General features: G+C 38.4%; 2 protein-coding genes across 7 annotated transcripts; one reads left to right on the plus strand and one right to left on the minus strand.

Moving 5' to 3' along the window:
* Nucleotides 1–3: 3 nt before the first annotated feature.
* On the plus strand, nucleotides 4–17,353 carry Iml1 (GATOR complex protein Iml1). 6 transcript variants are annotated; one of them, XM_089857335.1, is made up of 33 exons: nucleotides 4–218; nucleotides 333–420; nucleotides 568–623; nucleotides 706–791; nucleotides 1,707–1,840; nucleotides 2,579–2,789; nucleotides 2,857–2,999; nucleotides 4,081–4,268; nucleotides 4,337–4,471; nucleotides 5,018–5,079; nucleotides 5,136–5,212; nucleotides 5,278–5,347; nucleotides 5,809–5,842; nucleotides 5,910–6,036; nucleotides 6,861–7,309; nucleotides 7,909–8,358; nucleotides 8,818–8,925; nucleotides 9,167–9,295; nucleotides 9,363–9,510; nucleotides 9,633–9,831; nucleotides 10,377–10,462; nucleotides 10,537–10,711; nucleotides 11,083–11,292; nucleotides 12,164–12,313; nucleotides 12,823–12,875; nucleotides 12,943–13,020; nucleotides 13,086–13,215; nucleotides 13,483–13,591; nucleotides 14,268–14,462; nucleotides 14,527–14,865; nucleotides 15,004–15,203; nucleotides 16,347–16,454; nucleotides 17,034–17,353. In XM_089857335.1, exons 1-33 carry the CDS (start codon nucleotides 176–178, stop codon nucleotides 17,241–17,243), a joined length of 4,980 nt encoding a protein of 1,659 aa, XP_089713461.1. In that variant the 5' UTR covers nucleotides 4–175; the 3' UTR covers nucleotides 17,244–17,353. The 6 variants fall into 6 exon arrangements, with proteins under 6 accessions (XP_089713461.1, XP_089713462.1, XP_089713458.1 ...); XM_089857336.1 differs by having other exon boundaries at nucleotides 11,083–11,286; XM_089857332.1 differs by having other exon boundaries at nucleotides 5–218; nucleotides 12,086–12,313.
* Nucleotides 17,279–19,033, minus strand: LOC149615887 (uncharacterized). Its single transcript, XM_089857369.1, has one exon. The coding sequence runs from the start codon at nucleotides 18,860–18,862 to the stop codon at nucleotides 17,570–17,572; it is 1,293 nt and encodes a 430-aa protein (XP_089713495.1). The 5' UTR covers nucleotides 18,863–19,033; the 3' UTR covers nucleotides 17,279–17,569.
* Between the last annotated feature and the right edge of the window lie 11 nt (nucleotides 19,034–19,044).

The raw sequence follows: 19,044 nt of genomic DNA on the forward strand, positions 1-19,044 counted from the left end.
ACGACTGTCGTGTTCATATCTCTATGGTCGTGTTTTGAAGAAATGTCATATGTTGGCAACTTGGCGGGTCGTGTATGTGTATATTCCGTTGAAATGTTAATTAAAGTTATGTTTTAATTATAACATTAGTTCGGGACGTTAATAATAAACTAATTAAGGTATTCAAGCTTCCATAATGAAGCCTGTAAAACTTGTCGTTCATCAGAAAAGTTTCAGCGGTAAGTTTTAATGATAATAGTTAATGATAAGCCGACATAGCTGGTGGGTCTTTTATCGCTCTAATGATAATAAAATTAATATAATTGTTTAAATTTTTTTTTTGCATATTGTAGAGGAATGCCTCGTTATAAACCCAAAAGAATTTCCATACTTTAATATTGGACAAATTTTGGAAATATACTCCACTGAAACTGAGTTCAGGTAATGTAAACTTGCATGTTCATTTCATTTACGCGAATTATAATATAATTACGCTGAAATCTAAGGCATTAGTTTATTATTATTAAGTTATTTAACAATTTACGCGTTAAAATCGTGTTTAAAATTGAGTCGGAATCATAATTTTAGTCGGCTACTATTACAAGTTACCGCTGATGGTTTGCATGAGGATTTTCAACAGAAAGGTAGCTTTGATTTTTACTTAACGATCATAAACTATAGTTTTCTGTAATAAGTTTAAAAGTGATAATGAATGAACGCTTACAGAGGCAATAAGTATCGAAGAATCAATAGCTAAAACCTTTCAGCTAAGACCCTACGCTGAAATTAATATAAATATAGTAGAATTGAAGGTATTGTTAAAAATCTACCGTTAAACCATAGCCCACTTGATCACGCTGGCTGCACGCGCTCTAGAAGCCCCCTCAATCGACCCTAAGAATGAAAATAACATAGGTTCGGTCTAAAATTCAAACCCTTCTGGTTTTAACATGGGCGTCTATGGAAGGGGACCAGTTTTATCAACGTTTTTGGCTCAAATAGTGCATCTATCTGTTCAAATCTCTTGAATTTTTAATGAGACGTGTATTGAAAGGTTTGATATTATCCTGTAAAATTTAAAGTCTTCAGCTATAATAGTTTTTTTTATAAAAAATAAAAATCATCACATAGTAGAGAAATAAATCCTTCAATGTGATGATTTTTATTTTTTATAAAAAAAAACTATTATAGCTGAAGACTTTAAATTTTACAGGATAATATCAAACCTTTCAATACACGTCTCATTAAAAATTCAAGAGATTTGAACCAGTAGATGCACTAATATTGTCAAAAACGTTGATAAAAATGGTCCCCTCCCATAGACGCCCATGTTAAAACCAGACGGGTTTGAAAGTTTAGACCGAACCTATGTTATTCTCATTCTTAGGGTCGATTGAGCGGGCTTCTATAGCAGACTTAGAAATAAGGATAATTTTTAAACTAGTCCTTGGGACCAGTGACCCCCCTAGTGTCCTAAATAATAAACTGGTCTCCGGAGTGGTCCCAGCCTTTGTTCTCCTATAGATTTGCAATTAATAAACTGGTCCCGAGGACCAGTAACCCCCACTTTTTGAATTAAAAAACTAGTCCAAGCAATTAATAAACTGGTTTTGGACCAGTGGACGTGTGCTATTTCTAAGTCTGTTCTATAGCGCGTGCAGCCAGCGTGATCAAGTGGGCTATGGTTAAACTGAACATAGAGTTCAAAAAAAGCCTACGTATTTTAGGATGTTGTTCTTGATTCGGTTGAGATTACTTTTAAAGACCAGTATCTGGCAAGAAGCGATATGTGGAGGATGAAAGCCTCTCTTGTAAATACTTGCGTGTTTCTTAACAAAAAAATTGAATTTGCCGGCATTAGGTATACTATATAACATTGCCGTTAATTGGCCATATGTCTAATCAGCGCCACTAGCGGATGGTCTGAGAACTACTCCCATAGAAACTAGGTATATTTAAGAGGGTTTGCAGAATCATAGCCAGGTGGCTCGAACGCCGCGCCATCTGACGGAAATTCTGCAAACCCGCTTAAATATACCCAGACTAGAGACGAGTCGGGCCCCCGATTTAATCGGGCTTTTTCGACCCGACCCGACCCGACCCGAAACGGGTTCGGGTCGGGTCGGGCAAAATTAATTTCCAAATTTTCCGGGTCGGGTCGGGTCGGGTTTTTATTTTAATTTTTTTTTTCGGGTTGGGTCGGGTCGGGCTAAGTTTATAATTTTAAAGTTGGACTCGGGCCGGGTCGGGTTAAGTTTATAATTTTAAAGTTGGACTCGGGTCGGGTCGGGTTAAGTTTAAAATTTTAAAGTTGGACTCGGGCCGGGTCGGGTTAAGTTTATAATTTTAAAGTTGGACTCGGGTCGGGTCGGGTTAAGTTTATAATTTTAAAGTTGGACTCGGGTCGGGTCGGGCTAAGTTTATAATTTTAAAGTTGGACTCGGGCCGGGTCGGGTCGAAAAGAAAGTCGACCCGACTCGTCTCTAACCCAGACTCTATGGGAGTAGTTTTCAGACCATCCGCTAGTGGCGCTGATTAGACATATGGCCAATTGTATTTAGTTAGTAGTTGTTTTTTGGTAAAATATATAATTTTTAAGATGCCAGGTGTATGAAATGTGGGCACAGGGTGAAAGGGTTGCGTGTGGTTCCATAACAGACGAGACTAAATTAGTCTTTAGATCGGCTAGTAGTATGGTCTACCTATTTATTCAAATGAGTGCCGAAATGTGGGATTTCGATATAAATGGTGATCTCTATTTTGAAAAAGCTGTTAATGGCTTTCTCTCCGATCTTTTTGCTAAATGGAAGGTTAGTAGTTCTAAACGAACATTAAAAGTAACTTAATTAAAGTTAAACGACGTATGCAATTTGATAGAAATTGACTTGCAATCACGATGTAACTATTGTAATGTTTTCGAGAACGTTTTACGAAGCAACTAGCATTGAGGAATTTCCATTACACGCTAGGGAATGTTTACAGAAAGATTATAAAGGGAGGTTTTATGAAGATTTCTATCGGTAATTTGCTGTTTCTCTATAAGCATAATCAGAGTTCGTAAAAACCCAAGTTTTATATAAAAAAACCCAACCCACCTGGTTTTATTGGGTTTTATAGAGTTTTCTGCGGGTTTTTTTTTAGTTTTATTGAGGTTTTTCGGGGTGTTATTGAGGTTTTTCCGGGTGTTATTGAGGTTTTTCCGGGTGTTATTGAGGTTTTTCCGGGTGTTATTGAGGTTTTTCCGGGTGTTATTGAGGTTTTTCCGGGTGTTATTGAGGTTTTTCCGGGTGTTATTGAGGTTTTTCCGGGTGTTATTGAGGTTTTTCCGGGTGTTATTGAGGTTTTTCCGGGTGTTATTGAGGTTTTTCCGGGTGTTATTGAGGTTTTTCCGGGTGTTATTGAGGTTTTTCCGGGTGTTATTGAGGTTTTTCCGGGTGTTATTGAGGTTTTTCCGGGTGTTATTGAGGTTTTTCCGGGTGTTATTGAGGTTTTTCCGGGTGTTATTGAGGTTTTTCCGGGTTTTATTGAGGTTTTTCCGGGTGTTATGAGGTTTTTCCGGGTGTTATTGAGGTTTTTCCGGGTATTATTGAGGTTTTTCTGGGTATTATTGAGGTTTTTCTGGGTTTTATTGAGGTTTTTCTGGGTTTTATTGAGGTTTTTCTGGGTTTTATTGAGGTTTTTCTGGGTTTTATTGAGGTTTTTCTGGGTTTTATTGAGGTTTTTCTGGGTTTTATTGAGGTTTTTCTGGGTTTTATTGAGGTTTTTCTGGGTTTTATTGAGGTTTTTCTGGGTTTTATTGAGGTTTTTCTGGGTTTTATTGAGGTTTTTCGGGGTTTTATTGGGGTTTTTATCTATAGCAGTTGCGCGCATTGTAGAAATTGTCATTCAAAAATCGCTGACTATTAAAAGTAAGTCTTAAATTAGATGTTTCATAAAAAATAATAAAATATATTGTTAAATAATACTTTTGAAGTGGAAACAATAAATATCTTAAATCGCAATAAAACCCGTGGGTTTTTTGGGTTTTTTTTTTAATTCGAACCCTGAGAAAAATGTCAATTTTAAACTACGTTAAATTAATTTCGCATTAATCTACAAAAGAGTGGTAGTTCAAAATGAACGTTTTGAAGATTGGAGTTCGACGTTAATTCTACTAAAACGGTTATTTAATGAATATCAAAAATTGACCTTGGAACACCATAAAAGACCTGGTTGCAAATTACCACACGCTTTTAATTCCACTTCGTCACAGGGGAATTTTTTAGAAGTACTTAACATGTCTCTTAATGGTAATTAGTTAATGAATTGCTTTGGCACTGTTCACTACTAAGTAAATTGACTTTTGCAACATTCAAAGTGTTCGAGAAACACTACTTGGACAGAAGTTTTGATCGTACTGGTCAGCTTTCGGTTGTAATTTCACCCGGAGTTGGGGTTTTTGACGTTGACAGGGAACTAACTAATATCACGAAACAGAGAATAATTGATAATGGCAAGTTTAAGTTTATTAAATTTCGTATTTAATAAATATAAGCAGAAGGGGATAATAGATGAAGTGTGACACTCTGTATCCTCTTAATACTTTAGTTATGTAACATGATTCTTCCCGGGCTCATGGCACCATTTTTGTTAATTTGCTCTCCCGCTTCTCATCAAACTTAATTAAGATGGGTGTAATGACATCGCACCGTGCTAGGGTGAATTCTATAACTGTTTGCAGTACTAAATTCCCATTGAGCAATCAAGCAGGCACAAACCTTGATTGTCTTGACGTGAGACAAAAATTAATCCACAAGTGCATGCATACGCCTTGGCAAATAGTTAAGCAGCGCTAATAGATATAGTAATGATGAGGGAACTATTTAAAATGGCGTATGTGCATGCATGATTCGGTTTAGTAACCCCAATTGCTATAATAAATCTTAAGGGATGTTGTTGGGGAAGAATCATGTTACAATTACTAATTACCCACCCCGCTTTGTGGAGTTATACACTTCTCTCAAAGAGAAGTATTATATACTTCTGATATATAATATAGGTATCGGTAGCGATTTAGTCTGCTTAGGTGAACAACCTTTACACGCAGTCCCCCTGTTTAAAGTAAGATTAAATTAACCAAAAAATAATAACAAATTAATCATAATCAATCAATCAAGTTTCACAATAAATTTCAAAATGTATCGCCATTAAATGATGCGGATGATTACAATATGCCACATTGGATTAATTTAAGGTGTGTTTTCGAGAAATTTAAATCCGCTAATTAGGGTTTAATTAAGGATTTTTAAATTATTTTAGTTTTTATTCATCTACAAAACACATATCATATTCTAATTTTGTGCCACGAATAAAATTACCAACCCCTCTTGTAAGTTATATTAATAAAGACTATATGTACCTGTTAGCATAAGTTTATAAGTGATATGTTCCACCCATAAGTATAACACTACCTATACGATTCGTAATGCTACTGAGAGACTTACAGCTCGAGATAACTAGTTCGAGAAGGAGAACGACGGAAGCGAGAATTGAAGTCCTAGGTACACTCGGTGGTGGTTAATTAATTTTGCAGCTAGGACCTATTCCATCTAGGAAACAGCAGCGCCTCACCACTCACCAGGCCTCCCTCGCTTTACCTCCTCGAATCTATGACCTACCTCACTCACTCACTCACTCACTTCAAAATTACAAGCCTTTCAGTTTGTCATGACCAGATATTAATTCAACAAACTTATGGAAGGAACATATCTTATGAACTTATGGTACCTGTTAGATACGTTTTAACTTCTAGTTTTAAAAATAAAAAATATCTATATATATATATATTAGCCCAAAGCTGAAAGAATGAAACTTGAAGCTGGTAGTAAGTTATCGTGATAATAACTTAATTAAAATTTAAATTTAAGTTAATAATACACGTTTTTAAATAGTTAAGGCTGAGAAACGTTCAAGACATATTAGTCAACCTTTTAACCAATCATTGCCGGTTGTGTTTAATTACAATGATTATGATGCTCAAATTTTCAAATTACCCGCGCATAGTTCGCAAGGAAAAAGGTTAGAAGTATATTAGATGCATTCAAGAAGCGATATCTAGTTTATTAGGGAGAAGGTATAAATTCGCGACACATTTCCAGCTTTATCTACAGTTCAAACGTCGTAGGTCCGGAGTTAATCCCCGCCGCCTCTAAATTACAACCAGCATCTCATTAGTTCTTGAAAACTCGTGCACGTCAGCGCGATGCGAATGACGAAAATTACAGTCATATTTTCCGACTGAGGAGAGGAGGAGAAATAGCTCGGCCTCCTTTTACGTCCCCCCTTATATTTTGAAAGGGGGACTGGGACTTAGGCATCGTATAACTTCTCCCTACTAAACTAGATATCACTTCTTGATGCATTTAAAGAAATGGCTGATTTTCCTAGGAATACATACAGCTAATAGGAATCATTGTGTACCCAGCCATTTTAACTCAACGTATCTAGGGGGGGGGGCGGACTTTGTGGGAGGAACTAGCTAGACTAATCATTATGTATGACGAATTTTACCTCGCGAATTTATAATCTATCTCGCTGTCCTTTACACCTCGCACGCATGCGCCTAGAAGCTCGCGTTGCTACCCAACCAATGAAAAACTCACAGTTAGAAAATCGCCATCAGAATTATCATTGGCGTGACGGGGATAGTAAGTTCTGAAGCCCGGTATACCCACAAAACCCAAATTCATAGAAACTAACATGGTACTAGATATGGGGGCGCAATAATTCCAATTATCTGTATGCATCCCTCGGTCTTCCAACCATAATTCGTAATAAGGAAAATTTCCAACAAACATACATACCAAAACTGATTCAATATTTTCGAACAACCAATCAATCAGTCTTACAAACAGTCTTCAACGTCCAGAAGCCCGTCGCAAAATGACGGTTGCCGGTATTCAAACCCGTACTAAATCAGCTACAGTCTCGATACAAAACGTTGCACGATTAAGAAAAACATCCATGGATGAAATGAACTCTAGCACCTCTTCATTTCACATTCGTTCGGAACCCACTTTACCCTCATCTTCCTCTTCCCCAGCTAGTTCCGTGGCTACCACGACTTACTACAACCCTTTCGCGTACATGGCACGATCTCCCGCCATTTCTATCCCTTGCAAAAATAACGCGCCAACCACTATTGGCAACAGTGGTAGTCAAAGACGCGTGGTAATACCCATAAAAGAAGCCTATCCCGAAAGCAACTCCAGTCAAACTTCTAGATCGAATCAAAGTCCTCGTGTAATTGTTGCTAGAAGCGATTCGAGAGTAAATATACCTCAGTTAAAAGGTATATTACCAGCATAAGTTTATTTAAGATATGTTCCATAAGTATGGCATGCACTACCTACGGGCCTACTTCGTAATGCTAGAGGCTTACTGAGAGCTAGTTCCAGCGAGTCAATTGAAGTCCTACACTCGGTGGTTAATTTTGCAGCTAGGACTTCCATCTAGGCCCTATTTAGTCTGAACTTACTAAGCCCCCTTTCACAGCAGCGCCTCCTCACCAGGCCTCTCTCGCTTTACCTCCTCGAATCTATGACCTACCTCACTCGCTTCAAAATTACAAGCTCCAGCTTGTAACCATTGGTAACCTTAATGAGAGCTAGTTCGAGAACGACACGAGAATTGACTGCGCTCGGTTAATCTTTCAGTCCGTCTTCCTATTTAGTCTGCATACTAAGCCTTTGACACCAGCGCCTCACTCACCAGGCCTCCCTCGCTTTACCTCCTCCAATCTATGACCTACCTCACACACTCACTTCAAAATTACAAGCTCCAGTTTGTCAGGACCAGAGATTAATTAAACAAACTTATATGGAACATATCTTATCAACTTATGGTCCCGGTTTGACTTGAATTAGTTCTTAAGTTCGTCCCATTTTTAAGCGAGGACACACGATGATAAACCAGATTCTTACGAAGAAGGTCGTATAAATAATTGCTCAACTTCTCGACCGATTGTTGGTAGCGCTCCAACATCTTACGAACACCCATTAATGCCAAAACAAATGTCGAATCCAAGAAGACCCCGGGCTTTAGTTAACCCGTTCGACCCATCGCACGTTACGATCAAACTGACGTCGAACCGACGTAGATGGACGCACGTGTTCCCTTTAGGTCCAACTGGAATTTTTATGCAACAACATCACTATCAAGCTGTACCGCAAAATACAGCCGCGACAATTTTGCCAGTGTCTTTAGATGGCACTGTTCAGGATTCCCTAAATCCTACTTTAACGGCTTTAATGAACAAACTGCAACATCAAAATTCGGAAATTCATACGCAGCAATCGACACCTGATGTTAAAACTACGGTTGCTAGATTTCATGTTGAAAGTAAGTTAAATGAAATGTTCAAGCAACATAACTGATTATACCAGGGATAGATGTAATTTTAGAAGTAGGAATGGAGACCGGAACGGTTAGTATTTACTTCAGTCCTACTCATAGCCAACCCAGTATAGAGCCCCTCCCTCCAACCAACACGTAACGAAAAGTTTAAATTATCTTATTGGCTGCTCACTTAAACTACGTTTTGATGACGTTGCTGACGGGGACGGCGAAAAATACGTAATTCCTTTTTACCTCTGTCGCTATGACCCAGCCTCCTCTTCTTTCATACCCCCCCCCCCTGTCCCGTGGAAGGGGGTCTGGGACTTTGACGTGCGCCCACATTACTCTGTTCTCCATTCCTACTTCTAAAATTAAATCTATCCCTGGTATAATGGTATGTTTCCTGAACTGAACCTTTCATCTAAATTGACAACTTGGAATCAAAATATTCCTTTTTGTAAGAAGTGTACTCAGAAGCAGATAAAAAGAACGCGAGTACACCTTTGTCTAGAAGTATCGGGGGAATTCTTCCTTCACCCAGTTCAGCCAGTTTGGCAACGTCTGACGTTGGTTAGTTAAGTTAGTTACATAGGCAGGGAGCCCAGCGGTAGGCCTATAATTCCTATAAAATCCTTTATATTTTTGAACCTATAAAAACACATACTTTTCTCCCTATAAAATCCTATAATTCCGCAAAAAAAAAACAAATAAAATTTTTCCTATAAGGAATTTAAATTTTTGGCTGGGCTCCCAGAAAAAATGGATATTAATTAAAATTAATTTAAGAAAATTAATTAATTAATTAACATAGCCAGTATACGAAGCGCCCAACCAAGGGCGACCTCGTCACTACCTTCAGGTGACCCTCAAACCGACAAAAGTCTAACGTGGCTATGGGGGGCCACTGGGGAACAAGAATGGACACCTGCTTTAACAACAGGTTCAATTTCCACTAATGGAAATTAATCATTCAAAAACACTAATTAATTATACATCAATTAAATTAGGTGTTGATTGGAAATCCCTTGCCATACCGGCATGTTTACCCATAACTACTGATTACTTCCCTGATAAACGCAGCCTACAGTCCTTTTACGGCATATCAGTTTATACATTACTTCCCGAAGATATCGGAATTGATTTAGCACAGTTAAGGTTCAGATTAATTTCATTTTGTTAATCGAGTACACCATCTTGGTTTAAATGAAATTTATTCAAAATTATTTGGGTTAACTTATGTGACGTGTCAGTAAAATAGATCCTTTCAAATGTTACAGTCGATGCTTTAGAGAGGATGATATGAGACATCAGTTACCTCCGGCGACATCGCAGGTTTATTGGGAGTTAATTTATCAAAGATTACAGCAAAGTTTTCAGGTTATTTTAATGGATAAGGCACATCCTGATTATCCTCATACTACCAGTTCAGTTGCAACTCAAATTAAAACCTCGGTTCCTGTTGATGGACAACCACAAGTGCGTGTTTACTGTGTTTTTAGGGACTGGCAACTGACTAACTAAATAACCATCACCAAGCATCGTACGTCCTAGTTTTCAAAATAGGCATACTATATTAGCGGTCTAGTAGTTGTATCAGAAGGGGATAATTGAAGAAGGATGCCACTCTGTATCTTCTTAATACTTTAGTTATGTAACATGATTCTTCCCGGGCTCATGGCACCACTTTTGATAATTTGCTCCCCCGCTTATCAAACTTAATTAAGATGGGTGTAATTACATCGCACCGTGCTAGGGTGAATTCTAAAATTACTGTTTGGTATTTACTAAATCCCCATTCAGCAATCAACCAGGCACAAACCTTGATTGTCTTGACGTGGCGGGACAAAACCGCAAAAAGCGCAAGCATGCACCTTGGCAAATAGTTATTGTGGGGTGGTACACTTCTCTCTAAGAGTAGGAGTAGTATGCACTTCTGATTTTAGGTTATGTTGCCAGTTCATTTAGATATTTTTGGGGGGGGGAATGGTTGAAGGTACAGATATTAAGGTTTTCATTCGTAGTTGGAGCATTTGATGAGTATTGGTCGAATATTTCATAAGATTTCGTTGGAGGATTCTAGTATTACCGTTACGCAATATAGGCCAAGGTTCGTTAGGGTTCACAAACTGTGAAATGAAATAAAAATAGTTGTTAATTGTTCTGTTAAATAAATTATTATAGACACCCATTTCCAACAATAAATATTCACTACTGTTACCGATTTCGAGCACCCGACAATGACACTTACGGTGTCTCTTGGGTTGACTTTACCGCGGAAAAAATTGAAAATTATAAATGGAATTCTTTAGATCATTACATTTGTCAACGTGGTTTGGGCGAATATCAATTAGAAGATGTAATTAATTTAATTACATAATTAATTGACGTAAAGGGAAAGTTCATGTAACGTAACATTAAACCAGGGATAGATTTAATTTTAGAAGTAGGAATGGAGAACGGAACGGTTAGTATTTACTTCATTCCGACTCAGCCAACCCAGTATAGAGCCCCTCCCTCCAACACGTAACGAAAAGTTTAAATTATCTTATTGGCTGCTCACTTAAACCCTGTTACCTTGGTTTAGTGGCGTCTGCTAGTTAGAACCATTTGTTGAATTCAGGCTGAGAGAGGTAAGTGGCACACGCCACTGAAGCAATTGGTTATGTTACCTGAACTTTTCCTTGAAATTTAGGCCTAATTTTAACGAAAATTGCATGACCATCGTAGAACATGAAATTTTGGCGAGTTCGCCTGTTGCTTCTACCTGGTGGTCATCCTGCAACACAAAAAATTATTGCCGGCAATAATTACTGTGATATTTATGACGATAATCCCATAATGGCGGACGAAGATGAAAAATTATTGCTTCAGAAAGAAGGTTTTCTGAAATTCTTGGAATTGATAAATAAGATTCGTAGACCGACCAAGAAAGTAAAAGTTAGTTTACGAACTCTGCAATTAAAAGCTTGCTTTAATTGGGAATATTTAACGCTTCATTTTGCTTTGCCGTCTCTCTCTTTTTCTTTTACGTGTAATGCTTGCGAATGAGGAATTGTTTTAAATTTGGTAAAGAAGGTTTTTCATATAATGCTTATCGCACCCTTAAATGGGATTTACAAGCCAAGTTTAACGGGAAAGCCCGTGGAATTACGTCATAATTTCCTAAAGTTGTCTATCGAAATTTTATTTAAAGGGGCTGTAAAGTTGGCATTGGAGGGTAGGTTAATATGATTTGAAGAACGGCATAGGCACCACGTGACGCCCAGATGCAATGACTCCACATTGAGTGGGACTGAACCCCCAGTAATTGTTTATCGAAGTGCTAGTTTTCGAAATAAAACGATGCCTCTGACGCGGTGTAATTTTAGTCACGTGGCTCTGACGCGGCGTATTTTAGTCACGTGCAAGCTCTAACGCGGGGTATTTTCAGTCACGTGCCTCTGACGTGAGGTATTTTCAGTCACGTGCCTCTGACGTGAGGTATTTTCAGTCACGTGCCTCTGACATGAGGTATTTTCAATCACGTGCTTCTGACGCGGCGTATTTTCAGTCACGTGGTGCTCTGACGTATTTCAAATCATTTTCACCCAACTGCCGATTCCTGCTTTACAGGCCCATTAATTTTTCTAAATTATTCTTCTAAAAATCAAACTTGGCTTGTATTTGACCATCAACAAGTAATATTTTAACTTTTTGGACTAATTTGGTAACCCGATTTTGATTTTTGTAGGTTCAGCTGACTAAAAATCTGTCCGTAAGACGGTTTAGTTTAGGTCTGAACTATACTCAGGCGTTTGGTTCTTTGCAGAATCAATTAAGTAGTTCAACATCCCTCGTTCCGTATCGAGAAAGGGTAGGTAGTACCGGCGCCCGTATGAAGACCACAAGTACCAAAGCACTTGAAAGAGTACGATCGGAAGTTTTTTCAACTAGCGGGAGAGTGTCACCCGCGTCTGAGGTAGGTTTTGTGGACCAAATAGGTCCAAAAATAAGATATGTTCCGTTCCATAAGTTTGTTTAATTAATCTCTGGTCATGACAAACAGGAGCTTGTAATTTTGAAGTGAGTGAGTGAGTGAGTGAGTGAGGCAGGTCATAGATTCGAGGAGGTAAAGCGAGGGAGGCCTGGTGAGTGAGTGGGGCGCTGCTGTCAAAGGGGGCTTAGTAATGCAGATACTAAATAGGAGTGCCTAGATGGAATTCGGTCCTAGCTGCAAAATTAATGAACCACCACCGAGTGTACTTAGGACTTCAATTGACTCGCTTCCGTCGTTCTCCTTCTCGAACTAGTTATCTCGAGTGGTCTGTAAGTCTCTCAGTAGCATTAGGACAAAGTATAGGTAGTGTTTTACTTATGGAACATATCTTATAAACTTATGGTCGAAATATTGAAATATCTCCATATATTTCGTGAAATGTTTAGTGTTTTAAAAGAAAATTAACTTAATTATATAATCAATTAATTTAGTTAAGTAGTTCAACTAATTCTGTGGACGCTACCACGGAAGAGTTAGACGAATTGTAAGTAGTTTATTGTAGAGTTGAGACCCAGCTAGGTTAAAATGTTTTTTTCAAATCTCTACGTCAGTTATAACAGCACCGAAGTCAGAAAATTAACTTTGTTATCAACTTTTTCGGAAATTATTGAGGCGTTTAAAAGTGCAAGGTGTGATAAGAAATTAATGTGAATTTAAATATAATTTAAATGAAAACGATTAAAAATTTATTTAGCGAGGGGTTGACATTTATAAAACAAACGGGTTTACCTTCTATGACTTTCATAAGTGGGGAAGCCATTACGTGGATTAGGGATCACATAGACGGTGTTGACACCATTGGTCAAGCTATAAGCTTGTTGCAAGTAATAAAGAAACGCCCGCGATAGACCATTTCGATGTAACTTAAAGGGAAAGACATGGGGGGGGGGATAAAACTTTGCCTTCCATCTCTATCGCTTTTTGGCGCCTGCGCTGTAGTGTTTTTGTATCATGAGAGTGGGCATGCAGAGACGGATAGCAATGTATCAACCCCCTGATACTGAGGCTTGCCTACCTTCTTTTTTACATCGAAATGGTCTATTGCTTCTTTTGCTTTATGCATTTGTGGACGATTTTCCGGGTTGTTTTAGAAAATGGAAGACGAAGGTCTCATTTGTCACGCGTCGGGTTGCAAATTGCCGATTATGAATGGGTTCTACTTATACTCATTCATTCCGTCCACTAAAGATCCACTTAAAGGTGAGTTCATCATTTGGTAATACGTGCGTTCTCGTATATCAATAAGCCTACAGCGCAGGCGCCACAGAGCAATACCTTGCCTTTGTCCATATTATTAGCCTCATTGAAATGTGCAGTTGCGGAATGTAGATTTTACCAGAAATGGATAATAGAAGAAGAGTGACACTCTGTATCCTCTTAATATGCTTTAATTATGTAACATGAATGATTCTTCCCAGGCGAGGGAATTACCCTTTTTGTTAATTTGCTCTCCCGCTCGTCAAACTTAATTAAGATGGGTGTAATTACATCGCACCGTGTTAGGGTGAATTCTATAACTGTTTGGTGGTATTTACCAAATCCCCATTCAGTTATCAAGCAGGCACAAACCTTGATTGTCTTGACGTGGCGGGACAAAAATTGTTCCACAAGCGCATGCATGCGCCTTGGCAAATAGTTAAGCAGCGCTAATAGATATAGTAATGATGAGGGAACTATTTAAAATGGCGTATGTGCATGCATGATTCGGTTTAGTAACCCCAATTGCTATAATAAATGTTAAGGGATGTTGTTGGGGAAGAATCGTGTTACAATTACGAATTACTTCCGCTTTGTGTGCAAGTACACTTCTTTCGAAGAGAAAAAGTATTATATACTTCTTATTTCACGGAGTGTATCTTCGTGTTCTTGGGGTCAGATTCCGAGTGTGAACCTTCAGAAGAACGCGATGATTACGACGAAGAAATGGATATGTTTCAAAAAGAATGGATGGAAGTTGAAATTCCACCTACGCGAGACCCAAGTGCCAAAGTTGGTTCCAAAAAAATGTTAGCTTGCGAATGGGAAACCGAATTAGAACGAAGACAATTCGAAGCCAAAGAACTTAACAAAAGTACTTAATTAAAGATTTAAATTAAGTCTTTAATGGGAATAATCGTATTTTCTTCTGGCGACAGCATTGTACCTGAAGAAAGTCAACTTAGACTTACATTTCCCTGGTCGCCAACAACCTGGTGATAGAGTCGAATGGGGACACGCCAAATATCATAGTCATTTTACCCCCGATACTGCGTATGAGATTGTTTTAGAATGGATGGTAGCTACCGGTAACGTTATTGCCGAAGTCGTCATGGGTTGGGCACGGAAAGCCACCGGGATGAACTTGCATCTCGTTCCCATACCCAGTGATCCATTTGCTTTACCATTCTCATCGAAATCGGATCCTTTAAGGGGACCAATCTTTATTCCGTTGAGTCTTCAGTCTTTACCCGAACCAGCTTCGGAAATGTTGCAAGGTTCGTTCTTGACGTTTGAACTCAAGAAACCCACCCCAACACACTTAATAAAACCATAACATGTTCCATCTTATGACGCAACTGATAACCTTGCTTTATTTTCTCCGGACCCTGCCCTTTTGACCTTTTCGTTTATAGACGAAGGTTTGTCCATCTTTCAAGAACGTATCTTGAAACGATTCGGGTTCCTAATGCACCAAGAGTACACGCAATCTCACGAACGACAGCAACAATTTGTTCATACGTCCGGAAGTATTTTCATGGTGATATTACCCAATAGGCCACTTTCGAGAGGTGACGAAAGTTTGGCCAAGACTTTCAATCGTAAAAAACGAAAGGTAGGTCATTAATTTCACCTAAGTTCTTTTAATTGCGGTTGGCTAGTGTTATAGTTGCGTGGATCGACTTGGTGCTATTGTCGCACTCGCTTTACCGCGCTAACATTTTTTGAATTATTCTGTTACTTAACATTGGGTTTACTGAAGTTTTGCTGGTCTTCCATTGTGGGGTTTAAGATTTTCTTGTTGCTGGGGGGATGTGAGGAATAGAGATATCTCAGTTGTGACGTCAGTGGCCAGGGAGAACGTACGTCATGGGCTTAGCTTTGGCAGTGTGCGGACATGTTTGGTACCGCTTTAAATTATTATGTTAATTAACACTGGGATTATTGAAGTTTTGCTGGTCTTAAATTGTGGGGTCTAAGATTTTCTTGCTGTTGGGGGGATGTGAGGAATAGAGATATTCTCAGTTGTGACGTCAGTGGCCAGGTAGAACGTACGTCATGGGCGGGGTGGCCATGTTTGGTACCGCTTTAGTTCTAAGGGCAAGTAGCATGGGTTTCGTTAAACTAAGGCTTCTGGGATAGCTCTAGTATATATTGAAAACCGTCATTAGTGCGTCATCGTAGGGTTGTATATAGAGTGGTACTGAAAGGTGGTTAGCTACGGAGACGTGACGTACTATATAGTCTGCTACCACGAACTTTCTTGTGACGCCACACCCTCCTATCTCTTGACTCAGTTTTGGCTACCATATTGGAAGTCGTCAGCACAGGCCATACAATTTAGACTACGTCACGTCCCCTTAGCTCCTCCCCTCTCAATACCACTCTATATAACCATGATTGGTTGACGTGCGTCTTTATGACAGTTTTTCAATCAAATTCTACCGCTTTTTGATGCCAATTGAAGTATTTATTAGCTACTATGTTTTATTAACCATGATGCAAGTAAGTAATCAACTAATATTGGGAAGTAATTAGAATCGGGAAATTCAAATTTTGAAATATCCGCTAAGTGTATCTGCCTTCCTTCCTAACGTTACGAAACGTATCAGCTCTGTATTGCTTATTTGGCATGTCCGAGTGACGTTGTGTTAAACTATGGCAGCGGGTTATGTCAGGATCTGTTGCTGCTGCATGTTTAGAAACGACGACAAACGAAGGAAGTAGTTCTGTTCTAACTGACCGATATTACTTGTAGACTTTAACAGAATCGCTCCCTTTGGGCAGCCCACACGAGGAATACATCACTAGGCATTTTAGTGGTTTGAAAAAAAGCGAAATTATGACTTCAAATCCTGAAACTAGGGTATAATTACATTTCAGATAAGGGATATAAAACACCCAAAGGAATGTAAAAGCTACCCTGAAAAAATTCTGCAGGTTTTTATTAAGATAAGGGTTAAGGCGCGAATATTTTGTACATCTTCCTATTAAGCCTTTGACAGCACCTACCAGTGACCAGGCGTCGCTTTACGACGTCCTACGTCACTTCATGACAGGCTCTCATAGTAACTAGTGACAAACTTACGGAAGAAACATATCTTATAAACTTATGATAATTACGGACTCCTAATTGCAATTTTTAACAAACTTATGATTATTACGTACTCCTAATTGCAATTTTTAACAAAACACAAACCAAAAATTTTAGTTTTAAATTTTTATTTTTTCGTTCAAAATGACTTGCAGATTATTTTTATTAAGCCTTTGACTTTGGTTATTTTATTCCCTTTGATTTAAAATACGATCTTTTTCATTTTTTTTAAATAAATTTTATATTTATCTATGCAACTTTAAATGCAGTTGCATATTTAAGATCTTTAACTAACATTCCCAAACAAAACTACACTAAAATGTGTATTTTATTAAAAAAATCCGTGTGTAGGTGGGGTTTCTTTTATCATGGAATTACATGATTACGAAACGTTTCAAAACGAACGCCACTGGTGATGAAAATTTCATGAGAAAAATCTTGGCTGATCTTAGAGAATTTTGCGCGAACAAAGACGATAGATTACGTAATTTCTGGGACTTTCAATTAGCAAATAATCTCAGTATAGAAGATAATGATATGTTCCTAAGAGACGATCCCTAATTAGTATAATTAATAACTCAAAATAATAGTAATACTTTTTGTTTCAAAAAAAAATTTATTAAATATTTTATATAACAACAATAAAAAAATTGGTGTAACATTAATTTAATAACATTATGTAAAAATTGGTGTGTATATAATTGCACTTTTTTTTTAAAAAAAATTGTACACATGTGCTTTTTTTTGTATTTTGTATTTTGGACTAGTAGATGAGATTTTGATCTATTTTTGGCCTAAATAAGCCACTTTGTGAATAATGGTTGGTGCGTATATATTCTTTTTGTGCATTGCATAATATTGTGCGTAACATATTGGACCCGTTTACATTACATTGCATTGGTTAGTACCATCTCAAGAAACTGTTCATAATGCAGATCAATTACTCCTGCTTTAGCAGTATCAAAGATTTGAAATGATTCTGTTAAGGATTTCAACATGACGCGTGTCTGAATGAAGTCATCAAAGGACAGTACAGGTTCGCCCCCTTTTTCATCATGGTCAGTTGCAAATCTATCGACAACCGCATCGCAGAACTCAGAGGACAATCTGTACCCGAATTTTTCTAATGCCTTAAACATTTGGGAGGCGTTTAAACAACCCCGTTTGTCCGTTTCTAATTCGTCAAAGATGTTTTTCCAATCTAAAAGACTATTCCATAATGACGTCATTTGGTACGCGTCAATCGTACCAATCTTATCGATGTCCATCATGTCCAACATCATCTTGCAAGTTTCTTCTTTGAAAGGTGACCATTTTCCTTTCAAAAGAAGTCTTTGTACTTCTCCCGCGGTTATCCTTCCGTCTTTGTCCTCATCGGAGTGGAAAAACCATTCCCATAAGTCACTGGGGATACCAGGAGGGACTGGTGGTACCATCATGAGATCTGGTCTAGGTGGACCCATTGGTGGTGGAGGTAATCTAGGCGGCATTCGTGGTATGCCTATTCTTGGACCAGGAAATGGTGGATGAGGACCACCCCTTAGGTGGAGGAATGGTGGTCTTAAAGGTGGGGGTAGGCGAGGATATGTAGGGAATGCGGGGGTTTCTGGTGCTGGGGTTGTAGAAGTGGGTCCTACTGGGTCAGGGGCGGATGTTGGGCTATCAACTGATGGAGTGGGCATTGGAATTGACGCTGTATTGTTGGTTGGAGCAGGAGGGTTAGGGCCAGATGGTTGAGGGGAAGGGATGACGGGGTCAGATTTAGAGTTTGCTGTGGGTGATTCTTGAGATGTTGGTGGTTGAGATTCAGTTGTCCCAGATTCTTGCTCAGTATGCGCATCTTTGGCCTCTTTCGGTGGGTTTGCCATATCTTCTGGTGAAGGAATATCTTCAAGTGGGGTTGATATACAAGGCAATAAGTTTTCTTTTGGTTCTGTTGCGCTTGAAGTTGGTAATTCAATGCTTTCTGGTGGTACATCAATGGTCTTTGATGCTTCTGCATTATTCGTACTCTGTAATTGAGGTTCATTTGAATCTATTACATCTTTTGATGGTTCTGTTGACTTTTCGGTCGGATTGTCCGGTTCTTCGGGGGGAGGAGGTGGGGGAGGAAATAACGTCAAATTTGAAGCCTCAAATTTCATTCTTTTCACAACACCACTTGTTGTTGTAGATTCCATGTCTAAGCCTTGATTATACAACAATTTTTCAATATTTTAATGGCCCTAACAATCTTAAATCTAGTAATTTATTATGTTTAACATAATTTTTCAGTAGATTTTCATAAATTTTGCAATTGGGTCTTTTAAAATTTAAACTAACGGACCAACGGACTCATGTATTGCAACTTTTGAGAAGGTGA

This window comes from Phalangium opilio, unplaced genomic scaffold (genome assembly GCF_054372755.1).
Source record: "Phalangium opilio isolate 3A_F unplaced genomic scaffold, DU_Popi_V2 ptg000217l_1, whole genome shotgun sequence".
In the NCBI taxonomy this organism is placed as follows: domain Eukaryota; kingdom Metazoa; phylum Arthropoda; class Arachnida; order Opiliones; family Phalangiidae; genus Phalangium; species Phalangium opilio.

What these genes read in the sequence shown, in the direction of transcription:
- LOC149615887 (XM_089857369.1), bottom strand. Translation starts at nt 18,862, where the DNA reads ATGGAATCTACAACAACAAGTGGTGTTGTGAAAAGAATGAAATTTGAG.
- Iml1 (XM_089857332.1), top strand. Translation starts at nt 176, where the DNA reads ATGAAGCCTGTAAAACTTGTCGTTCATCAGAAAAGTTTCAGCG. An exon ending in AAGCTATAAGCTTGTTGCAA is followed by an intron (nt 13,216 to 13,482) that starts GTAATAAAGAAA and finishes GGGTTGTTTTAG; the next exon opens with AAAATGGAAGACGAAGGTCT. An exon ending in TCAATCGTAAAAAACGAAAG is followed by an intron (nt 15,204 to 16,346) that starts GTAGGTCATTAA and finishes TATTACTTGTAG; the next exon opens with ACTTTAACAGAATCGCTCCC.